Here is a 21,424-nt window from a genome sequence, read left to right on the forward strand (position 1 = left end):
AGGTGGTTATTTTAGCAAATTTTCATCATTGGGAAGGATTAAACACTAAAAAATTATATATATATATATATATAAAACATGGATGAAAACGAAGGATTTAATGTGTTCATCTAACTCTTAGTCATGTTCTTAAATACATTCTCACTTCAGCAGCTCCATTAATGCAGATTTTCTTATAATGTTTTTTTATATGCTAACCAATGGAAGTTGCTAGAAAAGAAAAATACTAGTAATGCGTTATGCCTGCATGATTTGGACATTAAACTGCCAATATTTAACTGTCCAGTTTCAGAAAACTTTCAAGCAGAGAAAATTTTTGCCTACAACCACGGATATATAGGCATCTGATAATAAGGGTAATGCGAAACTATAGCTTGAAATGCTCTACATGCTAATCCATAATGTTACTGACAAGAACACATTTTCTTTTGGGTGGTTTTCAATCACTTCCTAGAGCCATCTTGTATGATGACAACAACAATATATATGATATTTTGTCACAAAACAAATTAGCATGAGTATTTTGAAACAAATTTATCTTCAATAAATTGGAAAATAACAAACACAGAGAGATAGAGAGTCTACAGCCATGCATCTACACCTATCTACTAATAAGGGAAAGGTATATCAATTAGTGCTGAAATTGTCCTTTATGTATCACCCTCAACCTTTTGTCATGTTTCCATTTGTGTGACTTCTAGCATAGAAGTATCTTTCACCAGACTCCTTCAGTTTACTGTATAAGCAGAAAGCAATTTTCTGACTTATAAACTCAGCAATAAATAACTGAAATCACACTTCCTAAATCTGCTTTAGCTTGGTGTACGTGTATGTACAACAATACAGAGTATAGTGTAGGGCAAAAATAAAAAAGACACCTGATTTTCATTATCATCAAAAGGGCATCCCATTATATTTTTCATGCAAAAACTACTTATCGTCATATCTTGCTCTAACTGGGTCAAAACTACTACACAAAAGCATCATTAAATCAAAATATTTGTTTTCCAACTTAAGTTAAAATTGTTGCAACACTGTTTTAGCAGTTATGACCATAATTGCTATAACTTATACCAGTTCTAGCTATAGTGCTACAACATGGAGCAATTTGACCTAAATTGGTTGTAGTAGCTATAGCTATGGACTACGGTGGTAACTGCTATACAACGTTGAAACAAGGGTATATTTGGGATTACAAATATGATGGGGCACCCTTTCAATATTTTTTTCAAAATAGAATGCTCTTTTGATGATAACGAAAATAAGGGGCACTTTTTTAATTTTCGTCCTAAAATATAAAAGTATTTTTTTACTAATTTTCTACAACTTAACCCATAAACATACAACAATCTAATAACCATGACAATTAGAAATAAGCAACTAGGGTCAGACTTCTTAAGCATTGCTTTTGTTTATATACAAGATAGAATCCAATTTTTTAGAACAAAATAAAACAGGCTCCAAGTTCCAACAAGGTTACCCACAACCATTCAGGCCATTAGTCTCCTAAGCAAGATTTTGGTTCCATACCTACAGTGTAGGTGGTTCTGGTTCCCAAACTCAGAACCTCACAAAGGTTCTGCTCTACTAGGAACCAACACTATTCCATATATGCCAAACCCTGTTCTTATTTATATATATAAAGTTCCAAGCACAGGCCTTCGTACACAAATTTAGCACAGAAGCATGCATCCTCAACCTTCCTACTAAAACTGAGAGATTAAATCTATCAGACAGGGCTACTGCATCCAAAGTGCTTGCACCTTCAAGAAGCCCTTATTCTCTCCTACATTTGTTTTCATGAGCCATCTTTTCAATTAACTGAGGGATATTGAATGCTAGGAAGATCACTGTGTCAAAACCAGGAGCCACGGCTCTCCATCATTAATTGAGAAAAACAGCTCTCAATTTACCAAAAGAATAAAATAATAACGACTAACAAATACCAAGCCTCTTGAAGTAGTTCTTCTTTCTTTAAGTAAACTAAATGTTACAGGCAAAGAGATACAGATATTTAGACAACAGCCGTGTCTCTACAGCTAGCTATACACAAGGAGAAACTAAATCTGCCAAAAGAGTCATATTTGTTTTGGATATGTGCACCAGAAAGAAGACTGCATTCTCTTCTATAAATTAATTGTGGCGAGAAGGTGTCGTTTAACTGATTAAGAAGCAAGCAATTTGTCTGATAAGTAGTCACCAATAGATAAAACCCCCTTAAACTATATGTGTTATTTAAATAAGCTTAGAGTTGCAAGCACAAAGATGCAGATTTATCCAACCATGCATCTATGCATATCATTAACGTGAAGTGTCAAATATGTCAAACAGGGCGACTCCATCAGGTATTATTTTCATTAACGTTAAGTACTCAATGTAAGCGTCAGATTCATATATTAATTGTGTAAGGAAGATCAAGCTTTCCATCGTCAAATCGAGCACTCACTGATCCTTGCAGCGCAAAATTTTTACCGCTGGCTTGATCTCCGTTGAAAAGACGCGCTCAGGCCGGTTCACGAACTTGCAATTAGGGCAAGACAAGGCCGCCTTGCTCATCATCACCAGCATGTGACAGCGAGCGCAGACCGCCGCCACCATCTCCTCGGCGTCGGGGAAAGGTGAGACCCGCGACAAGGGACCGCCTCTGAAGTCCGTCTTGGGCTTCTCCTGTTGCCGCGTCGATGCTCCAATCGGCGGCGGCTCGGGGCTGGCGAGGTTGAGCTCTAGGTCGAGACTCAAAGGCGAGCCTGGCGGTGGGTCTAAGCTCAGCCGGGGGTCCGTCGACGTCCTCCGGCGAGTCTTCGTGTTGTAGAAGTGGATTTGGCCGGACTGCAAAATTAACTCGACGATCCATAATTAATAATAATTCTTCTCTGTGAATATTTGAATTTAAAATAAACACACACACACGCAAAATTTGAATTTTAGATATACCCACCTCGATATCGAGACACCGTTGCCAATCCATCGGCAACGGAGCGTCGAGATTAAGATCGATCTCGTCTTTCTTCTCTTCCTTTTTGTTCTCTTTTATATCCTTCGCGGGCAATTCTCCATCCTCTTCTTCATCATTCCTCTTCTTCCTCTTTTTGGATAAAAAATTCTCAACTTTGGGGCACGACCTTTTCTTCTTCTCAATAGGAAGGGCTGCTTGCAAGGACACCATGAGCGGAGGAGGAACAGGAGATCGAGTCAATTCTCAAACACCAAACTCTCTCTTTTTTTTATGTGATTTGTGGGGACTTGAGATTTGCTTATATAGGGAATGGATTGGCTTGATGAAAGGTGTTGGTCATTAAATTGTAAGGGGATATAACTACAAGCAAGGATCTAATGCACCATATACACATATATCTCTCTCTATATATATCCATCTTTTGATCATTTATGCATGGATTGAGAGAGTAGCTCCTCACATCCCTATTCACTCAATGGTGATTATGATTATAAGCTGATTTTATAATTTTTTTTTTTTTTTGATACTGTGAGGAATATATGTGATTAATATAATCATCTTTTACCATAATATATATGGATAGATATAGAACACAAAGTTGATATATAATTGTTTATTGATAAATAAAAATAGAATAATTCTAAATAGTTAAAATCTGACCCGTTAAAATAATTTTTTTTTATTTTAAAATTATTATTAAAGGTGTCCAAATAATATCATATTTCATGGATTAATTATATCCTTTCTCACCTATTTTCATATTTAATTTCAAAAATAATACCTAATTAATTTTTATTAATAATACTTAATTAATTTTTTAACTAGTTTAATTAATGTTTTAACTAAATAAATTTATTTTCTGACCTGCCGGCTAAATTTACCGATAAAAATATTTCTGATTTGTAAGCACATTAATGATAATTGGCGAACACACTAAGCAACTTTTAAGAAATAAATAGCATTTTCGTGCATTGATGGTTGGTGTGGATTGAAGTGGCGGTAATAATAGCTGAAGAGGAAGAAGCAACGTAGTAAATGCACTCTGCTTTATGAACTCCACCTTCCTCATTGGGTTTCCCCAAATTTAAAGCACATCAACTCTCACTTTTAAACCACAATTTTAATCAATCGATCTCTTCCTGTTCGTTAAGTCCATCACACTTCCTCAAATTTCCTGATCAGACATGATGGAATAAAATTCTTTATGTGAGCATTAATAGATAAGTAAAGTTATAATTGGAAATTTGGCACTGTAACACCCAATTGTCTTCCAACTGCCGTGACTCACAATCAAGACTATAAATCATGGCCTAGACGCGAGCTCACGACCGCGAATCACAACCAAGCCTAAGGCTCAACTCACGGCCAAGCCACAAAAGTGATTTGCAACAATGAGCTTGTGGTGATCATCCGACAATAGATCACCTAATAAGGATATATGCCATCTTGATCGAGGTTACAGTTCCGATGGGATGTTTCATATAACACTGTTCAAGAGTAAGCACTTGGCAGGGCTTAATATTTAGGACTATTTGATAAGATTCATGTAGAAACAGTATGAAACATCGGTCCAGCTAAGCAACAGCTCGATGTAATTAAATCAGATGTAGCTGGTTATCTGCGCCAATTAACCTAATGAAAACCTTAGTCATCCAACGGAATCTTAAGTCTTAAGTTAACATCAGTGGCACTGGCAGAAGAACCATTTATCAGACAGAGAAGCCAATGGAAGTTGATGCAGGAACACTGTCTAGCCAACACCTGTATAGAGTTTCTTTTGGAAAGGAGAAATTTTTATGGGATTCAGCAGAATTGGAGCATATCGAGGAGTTTGATCCTTAAAGAGGAAAAAGGCCCTCGACAATAAAAGCAGGGAAAAAAAAGGCCATAGTTCATAAATTGGAGTCGCACCTGCCACCATTTACTCTCCTCTTTCAATTGTCTTGAATGCTGGTTCTTCGCTCTCACGACCACAGTGCCATCAATCTGCCACCAGTTCCTGTTAAATGCCATCTCCTACCTCTTCTGCTATTTAGGCGTGCTATTAAAAGATTTAATTAACATACAACAACAATAAGACATCCCATAATTAATGCAAGAAAAAGGACTTTCTAAAGAGCTCATTCACTGTCGACTCTAGCTGGAGACTGTGACCTGAGTAGAGAGATTTTCAGTAAGCCATATATCATGCTGCGAGACATGTGTGGAAGAACACTAATTTGATGAGCAGGTTCGAGTCGCTCGTGCATTTAAGGTGATATTCATTGTTGTCCTAACTAATTTGGTGGGAATTAAATCTCGAACGAATTAGCAGTAAGCAGTTGATTAAGTTGGCATCTCAATTCACGAGAACCCAATGTCGATGAATACACCATCTACCTTCATTTCATTGTTAGAGATAGATACGACCCTCACCTATCTTGTCCAGCATTAATCGTGATTTACTCCCTCTGAAATCTTGTGGGGCCGGGGCCAAGGGGCCGCTAGGGTGACGGTTCCACCTTGCCATTGTTAGAGATAGATAACATTGACATAGACAGACAACTAAAGCAGAACAGAGATGAAATTAGTGAATTTTCAAACAAATCACAAGGTGAGCATAGTTTTAAATCCAGCTTGAAGTGATATTTCGGTCCATTAGTGTTTCAAAGCTTCCATTCTTTTTTTGTTGGAAGCTTGTTGGCCATGTCAGAAAAATGTGACAACGTATGTTTACTTTGAAAAAAACAAGACAATGCAGCTGAAAAGGAGATTCTTGAATCAGTTTGTTCCATTGGAGACGGAAAGGGATCAGGAAAAAAAAAGTGACAGAGAAAGATACTAGTTCGAATTTTGTACCATGTTCAAGTTTCTTTTTTGACATTTTGGTTTTCATTCAAAACCTTAAATGAAGGAGTCAGTGTCCCTTGTTTCCTCTGAAATTTAGATATTAAGCAATCTGTACCTGGCATTCAAGATCACGTGTTACAAGTCCTTGCTTTTCACCAGGTCCAAGAACAGTGGGCAATTACGTTAAGAAAGTTAAGTACGACATTACATAACGTGGAAACTGGAACCAATACAATAATGACCACCGTCTAACCCTTTTTCTGTTTATCATGTTTCATAAATAGAAAAAAATAATATTTAGAAGTACTTTCTTTAATCGTTGATTCCCGTTCGTTCATAAATCGAATCGATTTATTAAATCCATACTTTTCGTATTAATTGAAATATGATAAGTTTCATTTTTTAAATAAATTGAATCAAAAATAAACATAATAAAACGAGTTGAAATAAAAAGATAAACCAGCATTAAGATAAAATTTATAAAGATTTGACATTTCAATTTGGTATATTAGTCTTTTTGCTATTTTAATTTGGTACATTTGTCTAATAAGGTCATACTTTAGATTGAAGAGAGTAAACAGCTCTGATCTAGAGAGTAAACTCAAGTCCACAAAATATGATTTTTTTTTAAAAAAAAATACAAGATCAATAAATTCATTTTTCAAATCAATTGATATGATGTGAAATTTCAAAATACTGACATTAATTTCTAATCAAAGACATAATATAACAAGAGCAAAATAAATGATAGAAAGTCCTCTTGCAAAGAAATATTATCCTATCGGAATCACTCGGAGCACAACCAACTGAAACTCTTCCCGGTTCCTCCTCATAAACCAATGAGCCACAATAAAGCAGCCTGAGTAACGCAAATTAGCATTAATCAGAAATCATAGCAGCCACGAGGATGTATTTAGCCATTTACGATGTAAATAGAGAGAGGGTATAATGGCACCTCGTATTCACATTCTGATACTGAAGTAATCTGGGTCAAAGTGATGCAGTCTCACGTAACCATCTTCACCTCCACTCGAGAAACTAGACATAATAAGAATCAAACAAGATCGACATGAGCAACTAATAATCCAAACTAGCGTCTGGAATTTTGGAAAACAATCAGACCAGTAACCCTCATTTGATGGGGCACAAGGAAAAAAAAAAAAAGAGAGAATAAAATGGATTTAGGGTAATGTTTTCATATGGTAGATACCATCAAAAATATGTTAAGTATTCTCAAGTCTCAGCAAAACATGTTATTCAAAATCCGTTGTGCTAGGGTAGTTGTTTCATTTCATGAAGGAACCAACCGTCCAACATTACAAGGACTCGGAAGGGGTTATATGTCATGGTTCAGAAGATGGAAATAATAATTATGTCGATGTCATATCAAAAATAAACATTAGCAAAACCAAAGGATCAGCAACAGGTATTTCAACTACTTAACAATTAAGATAAAAACGAGCAATGCCATCATCTACAATGTCTTAAGAAAGGAAGGGATGGAATGAGGGAGGTAAATGAAAGGTCTGATTGCGCTCCCACACATAAGAATCACTTCACAAGCTCTTAGAAACAAACATGAAAAGGCTTGACAGGCTAATAATCTTCAAGATAAAAGACAAATTAAATTAACAACTGGAAGTCAAGAAGAAAATATTTAGTGCAAATATATGGATACAACAAACACACATCTAACACTGCAAACAAGGATAATTGCAGATAGAATAAACAAATTAATAAAGCACGATACATCAACTTAATAACCTATATCTACTATAGGAACATACAGGGAGAAGAATTAGGTTAGGATTAGATAGTAGTTTTTTTTTTATCAAACAGTTAGCATAGTTGAAATTTAGCATGGTTATAAAACATAAGCAGTGCAGCAAACCTTCTCCCATCAGGGTTGAAAGCCAGAGCATTTATTGGTCCAAAGTGTCCTTTCACGCCACCAATTTCTTCTTGAAGATTCTATTAGTTAAAAAAATTGATTAATAAAGATTTAGTTAAAATAAAAACATAATATAAATTATAATAAATATCATAGCATTCGGGAAACTAATAAAATAGTTCACCTTGTGAAAGAATTTGGCCTCAAATTTTCCTGCACGGCGGTCAGTGGTAGTGACATGTACTGCTTCTTGGCCTCCTCCAATAACCACCTAAATAAAACCAATAGACCAAGCTAAAAATCAAGAATTCAAGACCTGCAACACTACAAGGAGTGCCAACTACCAACTGTAAGGAAAAGTTGATGTGACTACCCATATAAATATCAGATGGCGTTTGGTTTAAAAGTTTGGGAATGAGGGAATGAATTCATTCCCAAACTTTGTGTTTGGTTGATGGGAATGGAATCAAAATTTTGGAATGAAACCCAAAAATTTAGGTATGGATGAAACTCACCCCCTCCCTTAGGTTTTGATGGAATGGAAATAAGAATTAAGTTTTGGACGAAAATACTCTTAGTATATTTGTTCAATTTTTCTTTCATTTCACTTTCTCTCCTTGTTCTCTCTCATCATACTTTCTCTCTCCTCATTCTATCATCACATTTTCTCTCTCAACATATTTTCTCTCTCCTCATTCTCTCTCATCACACATTGTCTACTATTCTCTCTGTATTCTCTCATCATCACACTCTCTCTCTCATTATTTCTTTCTTTTTATTCTCTCATTTTTTCATCATACTTTCTCTCTTCTCAATATCTCTTACCATACTCTCTCTCCATATTTTATCTCATTATACTTTCTCTCTCTTCATTCTCTCTCATCCCACTCTCTCTCTTCATTCTCTCTCATCCCACTCTCTCTCTTCATTCTCTCTCATCCCACTCTCTCTCCTCATTCTCTCTTATCATACATTCTCTACCATTTCCTCTCTGAATTCTCTGTCATCACACACTCTCTCATTATTTTCTCTCTCTTCATTCTCTTCTCATTTTTTCATCATACTTTCTCTCTCCTCAATCTCTCTTACCATACTCTCTCTCCATATTTCCTCTCATCGCATTTTCTCTCTCTTCATTGTCTTCCATCACACACTCTCCTGATTTTCTCTCATCACACTTTCCCTCTCTTTATTTTTTCCCATCATACTTTCTCTCTCATCACATTTTCTCATCATACTTTCTCTCAATCTCTCATTTTTTTCTCATCACACTTTCTTTCTCTTTATTTTTTCTCATCACTCTTACTCTCTCTTCATTTTTTCCCATCACTCTTTCTCTCTCAAAATACTCTCTCATCATACTTTTTCTCTTCTCAATCTCTCCTATCACACTCTCTCTCCTCGTTTTCTCTCATCACACTTTCTCTCTTTTCATTTTTTCCCATTACATTTTCTCTCTCATCATATATTTCTCTCACATTCAACTTTCTCTTCCATCTAATTTTTTCTTTTATTTTCTTTTAAGGGTAAAAAAGGAAATTTAGGTTCATTCCGATTGAAAATATTCAACTAACCAAATATTATTTTTAAGAATAATACCCAAGCTCATACCCATTCCCATTTCACAATACTATGATACTCATTCTCATTCCGATTCCTAAGAGAGAATCAAACGCCACCTGAGATTTACAAGGGTAGGCATACAATATTTACTAAGTACAATGTTGTTTACTTTCAAACTTTAATTAATTTCCAACATGAGAAATTCCCATTTAAATAACAATGTCACATTTTCAATTCAAAACACTGGATCACAACATGAAGTCATATAATGTAACCAAGTATTCCACACTCCATATAAAGCATAAGTTTCCACTGTCCCACATTATCATACAAAAAACAGTGTGTCACTATCAAACATAATGAGAGAAGGTAGCTGTTAAGCCATTACAAAGTTTTGAATGCAAGGTTCAAATTACAATATAGCTATATTGCAGGTTTCAAGCTGCACATTGAAGCTACAACAGCTCATTTAAGGTAGCTCTGTCATAAGGTATTGCTTTGTAGGTGAAAAGAAAATGTCTAGGCAAATAGGGGGAAAGCTTTAAAAAAAAAAAAAGGCAAATCTACCAAAACAAAGGAAAATATCTTTGTTTATGTAAAGTGGATGCTTTTAATTCCACATTTCTTGCATGCTTGGTTGCTTTCATCTAATGGAAATTGACAAAGCAGAATCAATCAAATGAGAAGCCAAGCAGAAAATATTTTGTGGCAAATAGTTGCTTACATGATCAAGAAGTGGAGATATTGCACAAGCATTCACTGGACGTTCTGTCACATACGTCTTGAGAAGAGTCAAAGTTCTTGCATCCCAGAGCTAAACCAAAGAAATAGGAAAAACGAAATTTATGAAGAAAGTAAACAAAAAATTGAAGTTTGAGATAAAAAACTCTAGATAAAAGTGGCTGTCACCTTGGCAGACTTATCTGATGAACCTGTTAGAAAATGAGAGCCATCTGCAGATTTAGATAGGGAGGTAATCGTTTTCTGATGACCAATTTCTTTGTCTGCCTCCTTCAGCAGTTTGCCAGTCTGAAAAGTTCACACAAAAATACCACAATTAATACACATGTTGCCCAATGACAACAAGAATGAAATTGACTGTGCTGTGATGAAGAGCTGGGCAAGGTCTTGACTAATTAAAAAATGAAATCAAATAAGTCTGATATTTTATATATCTTAGATTTTGTACTACTATTCCTTGAGACCGATTTGATTTCATTGGCTCATCAAGAATGAAATGATAATTAAATTAGATATGATAACAGTGTCTTATAATTATATGTTGCCAAGCGGCATGAAATTTCCTTGAAAGATAAGAGCCACCACAAAACATTGCAAAACATGAAAAGTAGACCATGTGAAAGAATGATATATTAGGAACCGGTACAATAATTGTAAGGGGGGCTAACATGGTATCAGAAGGAAAAAAAAATCCATACTTAGCTAACGTCATATCACTAAACAGCAAATTTACAGATTAGAAGATAGAAACATCCATCAAGCCTTTGGTAAATAATTCCAAGAAAATGAATAGCCTTGTCATATATGTAATACATGAATGTGTATGATACCAGAGGAAAGCACGTTAGTTATAGTGAAATTGTTTATCTAATATATGGAAACTATGAAAAGATATAATGAAAAATATAAACAAACCCACCTCAGTATCCCATACACGGATCACTGTATCTTCACCGGCACTAATTATAGTCTTGTTTAGCGGTCCCCACACAGCCCTATTTATACGTCCCACAGGCCCCTTAATCGTGAGGACCGATTCAGTAGTTTCTGCATAAACAAACATCATGAAATGACTGTCCTATAACAGTGAAGAAGATGGTGAGAACTGTAAGGTTATACATAACTATAACAGTGTGAGCAAATTTCAGTCATGCATGAACCTACAAAGTAATAGTAGTTCAATAATTATCTTATACATTCTCATGGAGCCTACCTCAAGGCCAAGGCAACATTATGTTGAAGAACTTAGATATGTAGTTAAGATAAAAGCTAGCATGTTCAAAGTGTAAACAAAGTATATTTTCAGACAGTTCATACGTTCATTTGGATCCCTGGCAATTCGCTTCACTTGAATGGTGGATGGCAAGCCCATGAATGGATCAGTCGTGACTACAACAAGTTTGTCGCCAACTGAGAAGTCCACAGATTTAGCTGGAGAGTCAAAATTAAAAGAATAAAGCTGAACTCCATCCTGCACATTCCATAGCTTCACGGTCTGATCTGCGCTCGCCGTGATTAAACGCATAGAATCCCCTAGAATCATCAGATTAACAGCATATCAGCTCCACATCCAAGGTAAGAAAAGAAGAAAAATCTGTTAAAATTGGCGTCCCGAGACGGAAAAACCCTAACTTCCTTCCCGAACAAAGGCATATAAGATATGTCTCATTAACCAAACCTTGTCAACAAAAAAAGTTATGAAAACGGGAGCAGCGGCGGAAGAGGAACTCACGGGAGACATCGCAACACCAGACGGCGCCATTGTGGCCACGATAAGTACCGAGCCTCTCTCCGTTGTCGGCAAACCAAACGTTGGGTGTGTGGTCCTTGGCGCAGGAGAAGAGCAGATCTCCCTCCCGGTTGTACCTCAGAAACGTCAGTGGCCTCTCGTGGCCTTTCATCAAAATCGGCCTCATGTTGGCTACTGCTGCTCCTCCCTCCTCCTTCCTCCTTCCTCCTTCCTCCTCCCTCCTCCTGCTGCTGATTCGCTCCCCCAAACCCTACTTCTCTGTTACTTATACGGGTGGGCGACTTAAACAAGACCCAGAATTGAGCCGGTTGCGTCAAACGCAGCCGTTTCGGAACGCACAGTATGAATTATACGGGCCTTAAACGGGCTAGCAAAATGTATTCGGCCTTTTCAATACATTTTATTAATAACAAGTAATGTATTGATTTTAACACCGATAACGTCTTATAAGTATTATAACGTTAATATGGAAGCCCTAACTCATTGTTCCTGGTACATGGTTTCTTTTTCTATTGACAAGCTAGTAGGTCTGCCAATTTTTCTAGGCTAGCAAAATATTAGAAACACGGTCGGCCTTGCTCACAATATGTTACAGCTGGAATATAGCAGCATTAATTTAAAAACCAAAATCCCACTAAATAATTAATTCCCAAAATATTTTATTAACCGGATTTTTCTTGATCAACACCACAAAACACAAATAATAATAATAATAATAATTGATCCGGTTGTAAGAACAGGGGCCCTCCGTCCGGTGGAGTCAACGCCACGAAGAAGTCAAAGTGGCAGGTGGCCGGCCGGAGAGGGGTGGGTTCGACCGACCGGGCGGTCGGTCGGTGTCTAGTGGATGGTTAAAGGCGCCCTGTCGAAAGTCAGGGTTCCGGCGCTCAGCGGACAAGATCGCAGGGCCGATCGGACTGCACGTTCGACCAAAGTCGTCCGGACGTCACTCCCCGTCCGGACGGACGTACCGGACTCTGGAGTAGGGCAAAGGACAAGGACATCTTTTGACAGTTGTATGTTCCATGGCTAGGCCAAATCTTATGACAGTTGGGTTCTCTCGTCACATGCTTGGACTGTAGCAGTATGAGTCAGGTAAGCTCACTGACAAGTCCTTACTGGGGTATGGGTCGCTGACACGTGTACACCTCGGTAGGTGTACACTCGCTTCTCCACCGCTCTATATAAAGAGCCTTATACTTCGCCGGAGGTACGCGTTGGACATCTTTGGAGCCACTTTTTTCATTATTTGCTTGCCTGACTTGAGCGTCGGAGGGTCGCCGCCGGGAACCCCTTCCCGGCCCGACTTCTGTGCAGGTTCGCCGGAGGTTCGTGCAACCAGTCGAAGATCCATGTCAGCCACCGGAGAGCGCCACGTGCCCAACGTCCGTTGATTCAGCATTCGGACAGGATCAAATTGGCGCCGTCTATGGGAACGCTCCTGCATCCGAACGGAAACAATGGACGAGACTGGACGACAATACACGGTAACGCTCTCTACGGAGGAACTTGACGCTCTGATCGAGTTGAGGGCCGCCAAGCTTATGGAGCAAAAACAGAAGGCAACAGCCGAGCGGCCAGAGCAGCAAGCAACCTCAGCATCTGGTGGCCGAGCGGAAGCACCTCAAGCCACCGTTGCATTCCACCGGGCCCTATTCCGCACTCCTGAGGCCGCAGCAACCAATCGAGATAGGGGATCTTCTTCTGATGAAAGGCCAAGACGAGATGACAGAAAAGGGAAAGCCCCCCGAGAGGACGCATCGCCCGAGCGGATTAATCGCCAATTTTCAGAGACTATTCTAAGAGACCCTCTGCCCAAGCATTATGTGCCTCCGACGATCGGCGAGTACAATGGAACCAGCGACTCGGATGATCATTTGGGCAAGTTTGATAACACGGCAACCCTGCATCAATACACAGATGGGGTGAAGTGTCGGGTTTTCCTCACCACTCTATCTGGATCGGTTCAACGTTAGTTTCGGAGGTTGCCGGACGGATCCATCACAAGCTTCAAGGACTTCCGGACGGCCTTCCTCCACCACTTCGCAAGCAATCGGCGCTATCAAAAAACCAGCGTTAGTCTGTTCGCCATCAAACAAGAAGCCCATGAATCGCTCCGAGCTTACACCCAGCGGTTCAACAAAGTGGCCATGGATATTCCAACGGCCACCTCGGAGACCATGATGAATGCCTTCACACAAGGCCTAGTGGATGGGGATTTCTTCCGATCGCTCATCCGAAAGCCGCCCCGAGACTACGACCACATGCTACACCGGGCCAACGAATACATCAACGTGGAGGAAGCCCAAGCAGTCCGGAAAAAAGAAACTCCAACCGAGCGAGCTCCTCTTGCCGAGCGAAAACAGCACGTTGCTCATCAGCCGCCCAGAGGACCAAGGGCCGAAGCAATCCGCTCCCCCCATGCGAGGTCTCACGTGCAAGAGGTAGCTGTCGCCCAGCCCAAACCCAAGAAGAAATGGACCCCGATGTTCTGCTCCTTCCACCGGACAGATACGCACAACACAAGGGATTGTCGAAGTCTTCCCTTAATTGCTCGTCTCGTTCCCCGGAATGACGGCCGACGGTCTCCCTCAGTCGACAGGCGACAGAGAACTCATGAAGCCGATCGGACGCAAGCCGACAGGCGACAACAACAGACACCCGATCGACATCGCTCTCCAAGGCCGGAGAATCGTCGAATGTCAAGAGAACGGTCCCGACCATCCACTCGGGAAGAAGAAAATAGAAGTAATATTTCCCGAGACGAGATCAACATTATTGCTGGCGGGCCGACCGGAGGAGATTCCAACCGACCAAGGAAGGCGAGCGTCCGGCAGCTCCAGATCCATGCGGCCGGCTGCAGTCAGGAACGGGCGAACGGACCTGACGCTCTGCTCATCAAAGCGGTAATAGTCAACTACACTATTCACCGCGTTTTTATTGACACAGGAAGCTCGGTCAACATAATATTCAAAAAGGTGTTCGATCAACTACAAATTGACCGCGCCGAGCTGCTGCCCATGACAACCCCCTCTACGGGTTTACGGGCAATGAAGTCCTGCCGGTCGGACAAATCCGGATGCCTATTTCACTGGGAGAAGAGCCGCTCAGGAGGACGCGGACAGCAAACTTCGTGGTGGTCGACTCTCCCTCCTCATACAACGTCATTTTGGGACGACCGGCGCTCAGCGAGTTCCGAGCGGCCGTCTCCACCTTCCACCAGAAGATCAAGTTCCCCGTCGAAGACAAAGTGGGAGAAGTACGGGGAGATCAACTGGCAGCTCGGTGATGCTACGTCGAAATGGTCGGAGCAGAAGCAAATTCCACTCGGAAGTCGCCACGGATCGAGGTGAATGTTATAACTGAAAAGTCTCCCTCTTTAGTTTACGAAGAAAAAGAGGAAGTGCAAATACACCTGACCCGATCGGAGGCCACGACATTCATCGCGTCCGATCTAGAGGCAAATCAGAAAGAGGAGGTGATCCAATGCCTCCGAAGAAACCATGATATCTTCGTCTGGTCGACACATGAGCTGCCCGGAATTTCACCAAGTATTGCGCAGCATGAGCTCCACGTCCGACCGGACGCTCAGCCAGTAAAGCAGAGAAAGAGAGATTTCAGCGCCGAGCAGAATGCCATCATCCGGGCGGAGGTGGAGAAGCTTCTGGAAGCCGGCCATATACGCGAGGTGCAGTTCCCGAGCTGGCTGGCGAACGTAGTATTAGTCTCCAAGCCGAGCAACAAGTGGAGAGTATGCATAGATTTTCGGGATCTCAACAAAGCTTGCCCGAAAGACTTTTATCCTCTGCCTCGGATCGATCAGCTAGTCGACTCTACGGCCGGCTGCGAATTAATATGTATGCTCGACGCTTACCAAGGCTATCATCAAGTGCCGCTCGCCCGTGAAGATCGAGAAAAAGTTAGCTTCGTGACGGCCGACGGCACCTATTGCTATAATGTGATGCCGTTCGGATTGAAGAATGCGGGAGTGATAACCATGATTTTACTGCATTATTTTGATTCATATATGCATGGTTTGATGTTGATTTCATAGGTTAAAATCATGGTTACATCACATTTTGTGCATTGTGTGTATTTTTGGACTTAATTGCAAATTACTTTATTTTTATATTATTTGATGCTAATATTTGATTCTTATTTTGTAGGCATCAAAGGATCTTGAATTTGGATCTATTTGGACCGAAATTGGGCTCGAATCGGAGTTCAAACAAGAAGATCAAGCTTTGGAGCATTATGGGTCATTCATCAAGAATATGACAGATCTGAACCATCCATTGAAGATCTGGCCGATCCAACCTAATGGGGAGCAGATCTAAGCCATTGATGAAGATCCAGAAGTTTTGATCCAGATCTGAGTTCATCCAGCCATTGATCCAGCCGGATTAATCTGGGCCGTTCATTTAAGATCGGAAGATCTGGGCCATCCAGTGATGATCTGATCGATCCGACCTAAGGGAGGGTAGATCCAGACCCTAGATCAACATCAGTACTTTCGGATCAGATTTTGGGCAAACTTTCACCGTTGATTTAGCTCCAAATTAATCCCAGCCGTCGGTTCAGATCTGGGACAGATTCAAAACACAGAAGCTACAGTGTTTTCCAGTGTCGATTCTCCACAGCGCCGTTCTTCGCGTCCCGCGGCGTTCTCCGAGATTTCGACCCCATCTCCACTTCTAGATCAGTTTTCCGGCCAATTTCATCAGCGACGATGTCCTCAAATGCTTGCGACCAGCTTCCGGCGATCTGACCTCGCTCAAGGGTGGTCCTGCGGCGAGAATTGTATCCGCGAACTCTGCTTCTATTGCTGGTCATTTGGAGGTGTTCCTCCGATTGGTGGTTCCGTTTTCCATTCGAGAGCTTTGACGGTGTTCCTCCACTGCTACTCAACCATTCCGACAACATTTCATCCACCATCGACTCTACATCAGAACGGAGTTCGCAGATTTGCAGATTTCTGGAGTTGGCAGCTTCGATCTTCATTAGTTCCGTTTGGAGTGGTCTCCGATGGTGCTGGTGAAGGCTGAGCTGGGTTCAGTTGCTGAGGTTGTCTTCCCCGATTATAGTTGGAGTGTTCTCTGCTGTTTCCTTGTGTGACGGCAAGGAGAAGTTGCCGTGAGAAGTGATTTGGAGTTGAGATGGTTTAGGGTTTACTTTTGCATTCTTTTACTGTTTACAGATTTAGATTTCAGTTAATGTTGTTTGGATTCATTAGTATAGTTCTTCTTAGCTTAATTGTTTTAATTCAAGTGTTTGAGTAATTTAGTTTTAATTTCTTTTGAAGTTGTTGTTAATTTAGCTTTAGCTTAAATTTCAGTACTGTTGAGTAGCTTAGTTTTAGTAGTTAAGATTTAAATTTTGCTTAAGATTAGATTTATCTTATGTCTTGTTATTTCATTGCTTAGTTTAAGTGTGTTAATGATTTAATCACGACGTAGGGTGACAATACGTTATGATTGGATTATTGGCACCGAGTTTGGTTTCATTTATGCATTAGAATAATTTCTTATCCATTGTGCTTTACTTTTGTAGATTTAGATTTAGGCTTAAACCCCCCCCCCCCAACTCCATTTTTATATCGAAAATTTCAAAAATAGGAATAAAATACAATCCTAGATTACATATCATCGTTGGTTCCTCGAGAGCGATCTTGGGCTCGTTACTACAACGTCATTGCAAAATTAAGGGGTTCAGTGAAATATTAAATTGTTAATTTGATAAGCCTATTTGTGACATTTAATATAGATTTTAGGCCTAATCAAATTTTGACGCCGTTGCCGGGGAAGACGTTAATATGCAATGTTTGGTAATTTTAGGATTGTTGTTTGATTGCTTTCATGAATATATATCCATGTGTTGATTTTATTTGTTCCTGAGTCTTCTAATTTTATTTGCTAGTTGTTGTGTAAGAGCAGGAAATTCTATTTGACCATGGATCCATATCAGTATTTTGGAGATTGGAGGGAGAGACAGTACTACCTACCTATGGAGCAACGGAATAGGTACGAGGATGTACAAGAAAAATTTGCAGAGTCAGTTTGGAAATTCAATAAAGTTATGCATCAAATGAGTGAGCATCAAGAGCAGCAATTTGCAAGGATACAGAATATACAGAGTCAGTTAGATCAGATAGCATCATCTATTAATCAGTTACAAGCACAGAACTCCAGTGGAGAGATGGAGAGTAGTGATTTTGTCAGGCCTGACCCTATTCCCATTTATTCACAAGATTTATCTAATTTTATTTCTGATGATGATGTAGTTGTTCAGATTTCTGATTCTACTGATAGTGTTGCTTTAGATGATGTTGTAGATGCAGGTATTGTTGCAGAAGATGATATAAGTGTAGGGGAGTGCTTACTGGAAGCATTACCTCAAGAATCACCAAGAATAGATGATGTAAGTGTAGGGACTTGTGCTATGGAGCCAAGCACCCAAGGATTACCACATGAAGTTGTACACTCACCAGAACTAGAGTCTGAGCATTTATTTGAGGAGAAAGAGGTAACAAACACCACTCCAGGTACCTCTCAAGATGACAAGGTGAGTATTTTGTGTAATTTTTCAGAGAATTTTATAGAGGTACCATTTGTTGATTTTATTAGTTGTGATTCATTTCTTGAAATATCTTTAAACCACACTGATATTCTCCTATTTTCTTTTTACCCCACATGCGTGTGGGAGGTATTTTCTTTTATTGATGTGGTAGGAGAACATGAGCTTCCAGAGTGGGTATTAAAACTGAACCGACTTAGACCTCCAGAAAGAATTTTGAAGGGAAAAATGAGTAATAAGGAGAATTTGAGTGGAACCATGATTACTCCACTTCCGGGGTGGCTACTACTTCTAAACCTTCTTCAACCACCGGGATTTAAAGGGGAGTTGGTTCCAATTTCACTTCCTTTTGCGTTTTAATTCATGCTTTGTTAATAAATTCTTGCTTTATACGTGTCTTTAGTTTAATACTTTTCATTTGCATTTTAATTTCATACTTTGCATTTGCACTTTGTTTATACATTTTACAAGTTTATTTCCATACTTTGCATTTAGTTTGGTATACATAGCATTTCATTTGAATAAAATTCACCATGGGAATTTTCTAAGTAATATTTGTAAGATGGTAAAAGTCTCTTAAATTTGACCATCAATTTTAGGTCATTTAACATGATTGGATGTCTTTCTTACATGATATTGGTTAAATGGTAGTGGATTCCAATTTGATCAATTAAGCTTGATTGCATAAAAAATATCTAGAGAGGATCACTTCAAGCCTACACTTTATTTTCTTGTAGTGTGGCATGTACTCATAGCAATTGAACTCTAGAACTTGCTTAATTTCTTTTCAAAGTCACAATAGCATATGTATGCATGGAAATAAAGGATATTGTCATTCTTGTTCCATCATATTTTCCATTTCTTTCTCCACAATTTTCTTGAAACATTTTCATTTCATCTAGCATTCAAACCCTTGACTATCTTTGCTTGTCATAATTTCATTAAGAGTTTTAATTGAATCCTTGATGAGTTAGATTGCTAAGATGGACAAAGATTTAAGTGTGGGGGAAGATACATATGTTATGAAGTCATGGAGGTTCCTAATACAAGTTGATTGGAAATTATGGAATTGTGAAATCATTTGTTGTAGAATCTAATTTTTGAAATCAGACTTTTCTGCTATAACTGTTTATTTGAAATGCAAGGATTTGGATGAAATCAGAGGTATGGAAGATTTCGGATGACTCAATGTTTTCCTATTGATGCTTGATGTGTAAAATGTGCAGTAATTAAGGCAGGAATTGAAGATTCTGTTCTTTAGTTTTGTTGGTTCAAAAGTTTGATGTATTAAACCAAAGGTGCAGGAGTTGGTGATGCTGAAATTGATACTGATCAGAATTGCTTTGATTTGAATCATTGGGGTTTTAAGAAGCTGAATTCTGATTTTGAATAGTAACTAACTAGATTAGCAACTCTAGCTTGTTGTAATTATTTTCGAAGTAGGCACATCAAGTTGCAACTTCCAGAAATTTCATTGATCTATAATAGCTTCACAAATAATTGCTGCTAATCTAGATTTGAAGAGTATCGATATATGCATAATTTTCAAAGAAATGAGAATCAGAATTCTCAAAGAAATCATATATGCAGTGAGGAACATGGTAAACAAAATCCAAATTAGAAGAGTATCAGTTGGTGTATCCTGATTTCAAAGAAAATTGTTCAGTGCTAAATTGGAAGCCTGTCTTCAGATTTTTGGAGAAGCAAAAATCATACAAAGATGGACAAAGCTGCAGAAATTGAAGAGAGCAGGATGATAAGAAGATAAATTCAGTTGTAATGCATTGAGCTGAAATCACATTGAATTCCAGTTGCTGAAACTTAATACATGAACCTGATATTTGCTGTAGCTGAAAAATGTTTAAGGGGTTTTGTCTCCTTTACAGAATTTGAATGGGTACATGTGCTAGCTCATTGATAAAGGTTTAATTCTTGGAGAAATTGAGGAATTAGTCTGTCAGCAGTTGTAATCAGGAAACTGGAAATCTAATCAGTGAGTTGGGTTGAGTTGAAAATCTGGAAGTTAAGTTTCTGTCAGAATCAGATACAAATCAACAAAAACCTTGTAGCTAGGAAAGTTGTTGCAAACTCTTGAAGTTTAACTGAATTTGATTGCTGAATTGCTGAGATTCTGTGCAAGCTGCATGATTAAAATCAGAGTGCTTGATACAAGTTTTGTGTCAATATCAGTGAGCATTCTTGAAATATGATTTCTGAAATTGGATTATAGCAGTTGGTATAGTTAGCAATTTCTCCATCTGAGCAGCAACAGATTGCATTTCTTGAACTCTATTTCAGAAACAACTAGTTGCTGGAATTTTGGTTTAAAATTCAGAGACTGCAGTTAATCAAATTGCTGGAGCATTATTAAGTGTTCAAACTGCTTAAGGCAGTGTGGTATTTTGAATGACACAATTGAAACTGTAAATCTAAATTCTGGAATTTGAAATTGAAATTCTGTTTGGTGTCAATTCTGCATGCTAATTTTGAATAGCAGTAACTATGCAGGAATTGATGAAGTGGCAGAAATGCAGAATTTGGTGCCAATATGTTTATGTTATTTTTGGATAGCAGCAATCTGAATTTAAATTTCTAACATTCCAGAGCTAAATGATACCCTCATCTTAGCTGTATTCTATCTGATTTAAGCTGAAGCCACCTAAGAATCTCAATCCTGAAACTTAGGCCTTAATTCTGGAAATTTTGATTTTGAATTCTGAATTCTGAAGCTTAAAATTGCAGACACACCTTAAAATTTCCAAACTGCAGAACATGAGAAGTGCTGTGATTTGGTATCAAGATGTATCAAAATTTAGTAGCAAGTTTAAACCAGGGAGAAACTCAAGTAGAGTCCTATATTGTGCAGCAACAAATCGTATCTGGCCTTCAAATAAAGAGAAAGAAAATCCCAATGGAAAGTCATATTAACGGATCAGAAATATGGGAATTGTTTTCAACAGTGAACTTTGTATCAACCTAGCCTATTGAGTAACAACCTCTTGCTGAAACTCCTTAATTACTGAAGAATTATAGTAGAGTTTTTTATTACTCATTGTTGGTTAGTGTTTGTCCCTTCCTGATTTCTCTATGCTTCAAAACTTGAAAGTCATTAAGTGGTAAC

General features: G+C 38.9%; 2 protein-coding genes across 2 annotated transcripts; both read right to left on the bottom strand.

Annotated features, from left to right (window-relative positions):
• Window positions 1-459: 459 nt before the first annotated feature.
• LOC122011315 lies at window positions 460-3,412 on the bottom strand. The gene is made up of 3 exons (XM_042567703.1): window positions 2,939-3,412; window positions 2,447-2,829; window positions 460-736 (listed from the first exon to the last, which is right to left on the bottom strand). The coding sequence occupies exons 1-3, from the start codon at window positions 3,164-3,166 to the stop codon at window positions 664-666; spliced, it is 684 nt and encodes a 227-aa protein (XP_042423637.1). The 5' UTR covers window positions 3,167-3,412; the 3' UTR covers window positions 460-663.
• Window positions 3,413-6,427: 3,015 nt separating this feature from the next.
• Window positions 6,428-11,962, bottom strand: LOC122038020 (eukaryotic translation initiation factor 3 subunit I-like). The gene is made up of 9 exons (XM_042597560.1): window positions 11,713-11,962; window positions 11,298-11,513; window positions 10,900-11,027; window positions 10,149-10,268; window positions 9,964-10,053; window positions 7,861-7,947; window positions 7,677-7,756; window positions 6,741-6,823; window positions 6,428-6,644 (listed from the first exon to the last, which is right to left on the bottom strand). The coding sequence occupies exons 1-8, from the start codon at window positions 11,894-11,896 to the stop codon at window positions 6,748-6,750; spliced, it is 981 nt and encodes a 326-aa protein (XP_042453494.1). The 5' UTR covers window positions 11,897-11,962; the 3' UTR covers window positions 6,428-6,644; window positions 6,741-6,747.
• Between the last annotated feature and the right edge of the window lie 9,462 nt (window positions 11,963-21,424).

This window comes from Zingiber officinale, chromosome 1A (genome assembly GCF_018446385.1).
Source record: "Zingiber officinale cultivar Zhangliang chromosome 1A, Zo_v1.1, whole genome shotgun sequence".
Taxonomy (NCBI): Eukaryota; Viridiplantae; Streptophyta; class Magnoliopsida; order Zingiberales; family Zingiberaceae; genus Zingiber; species Zingiber officinale.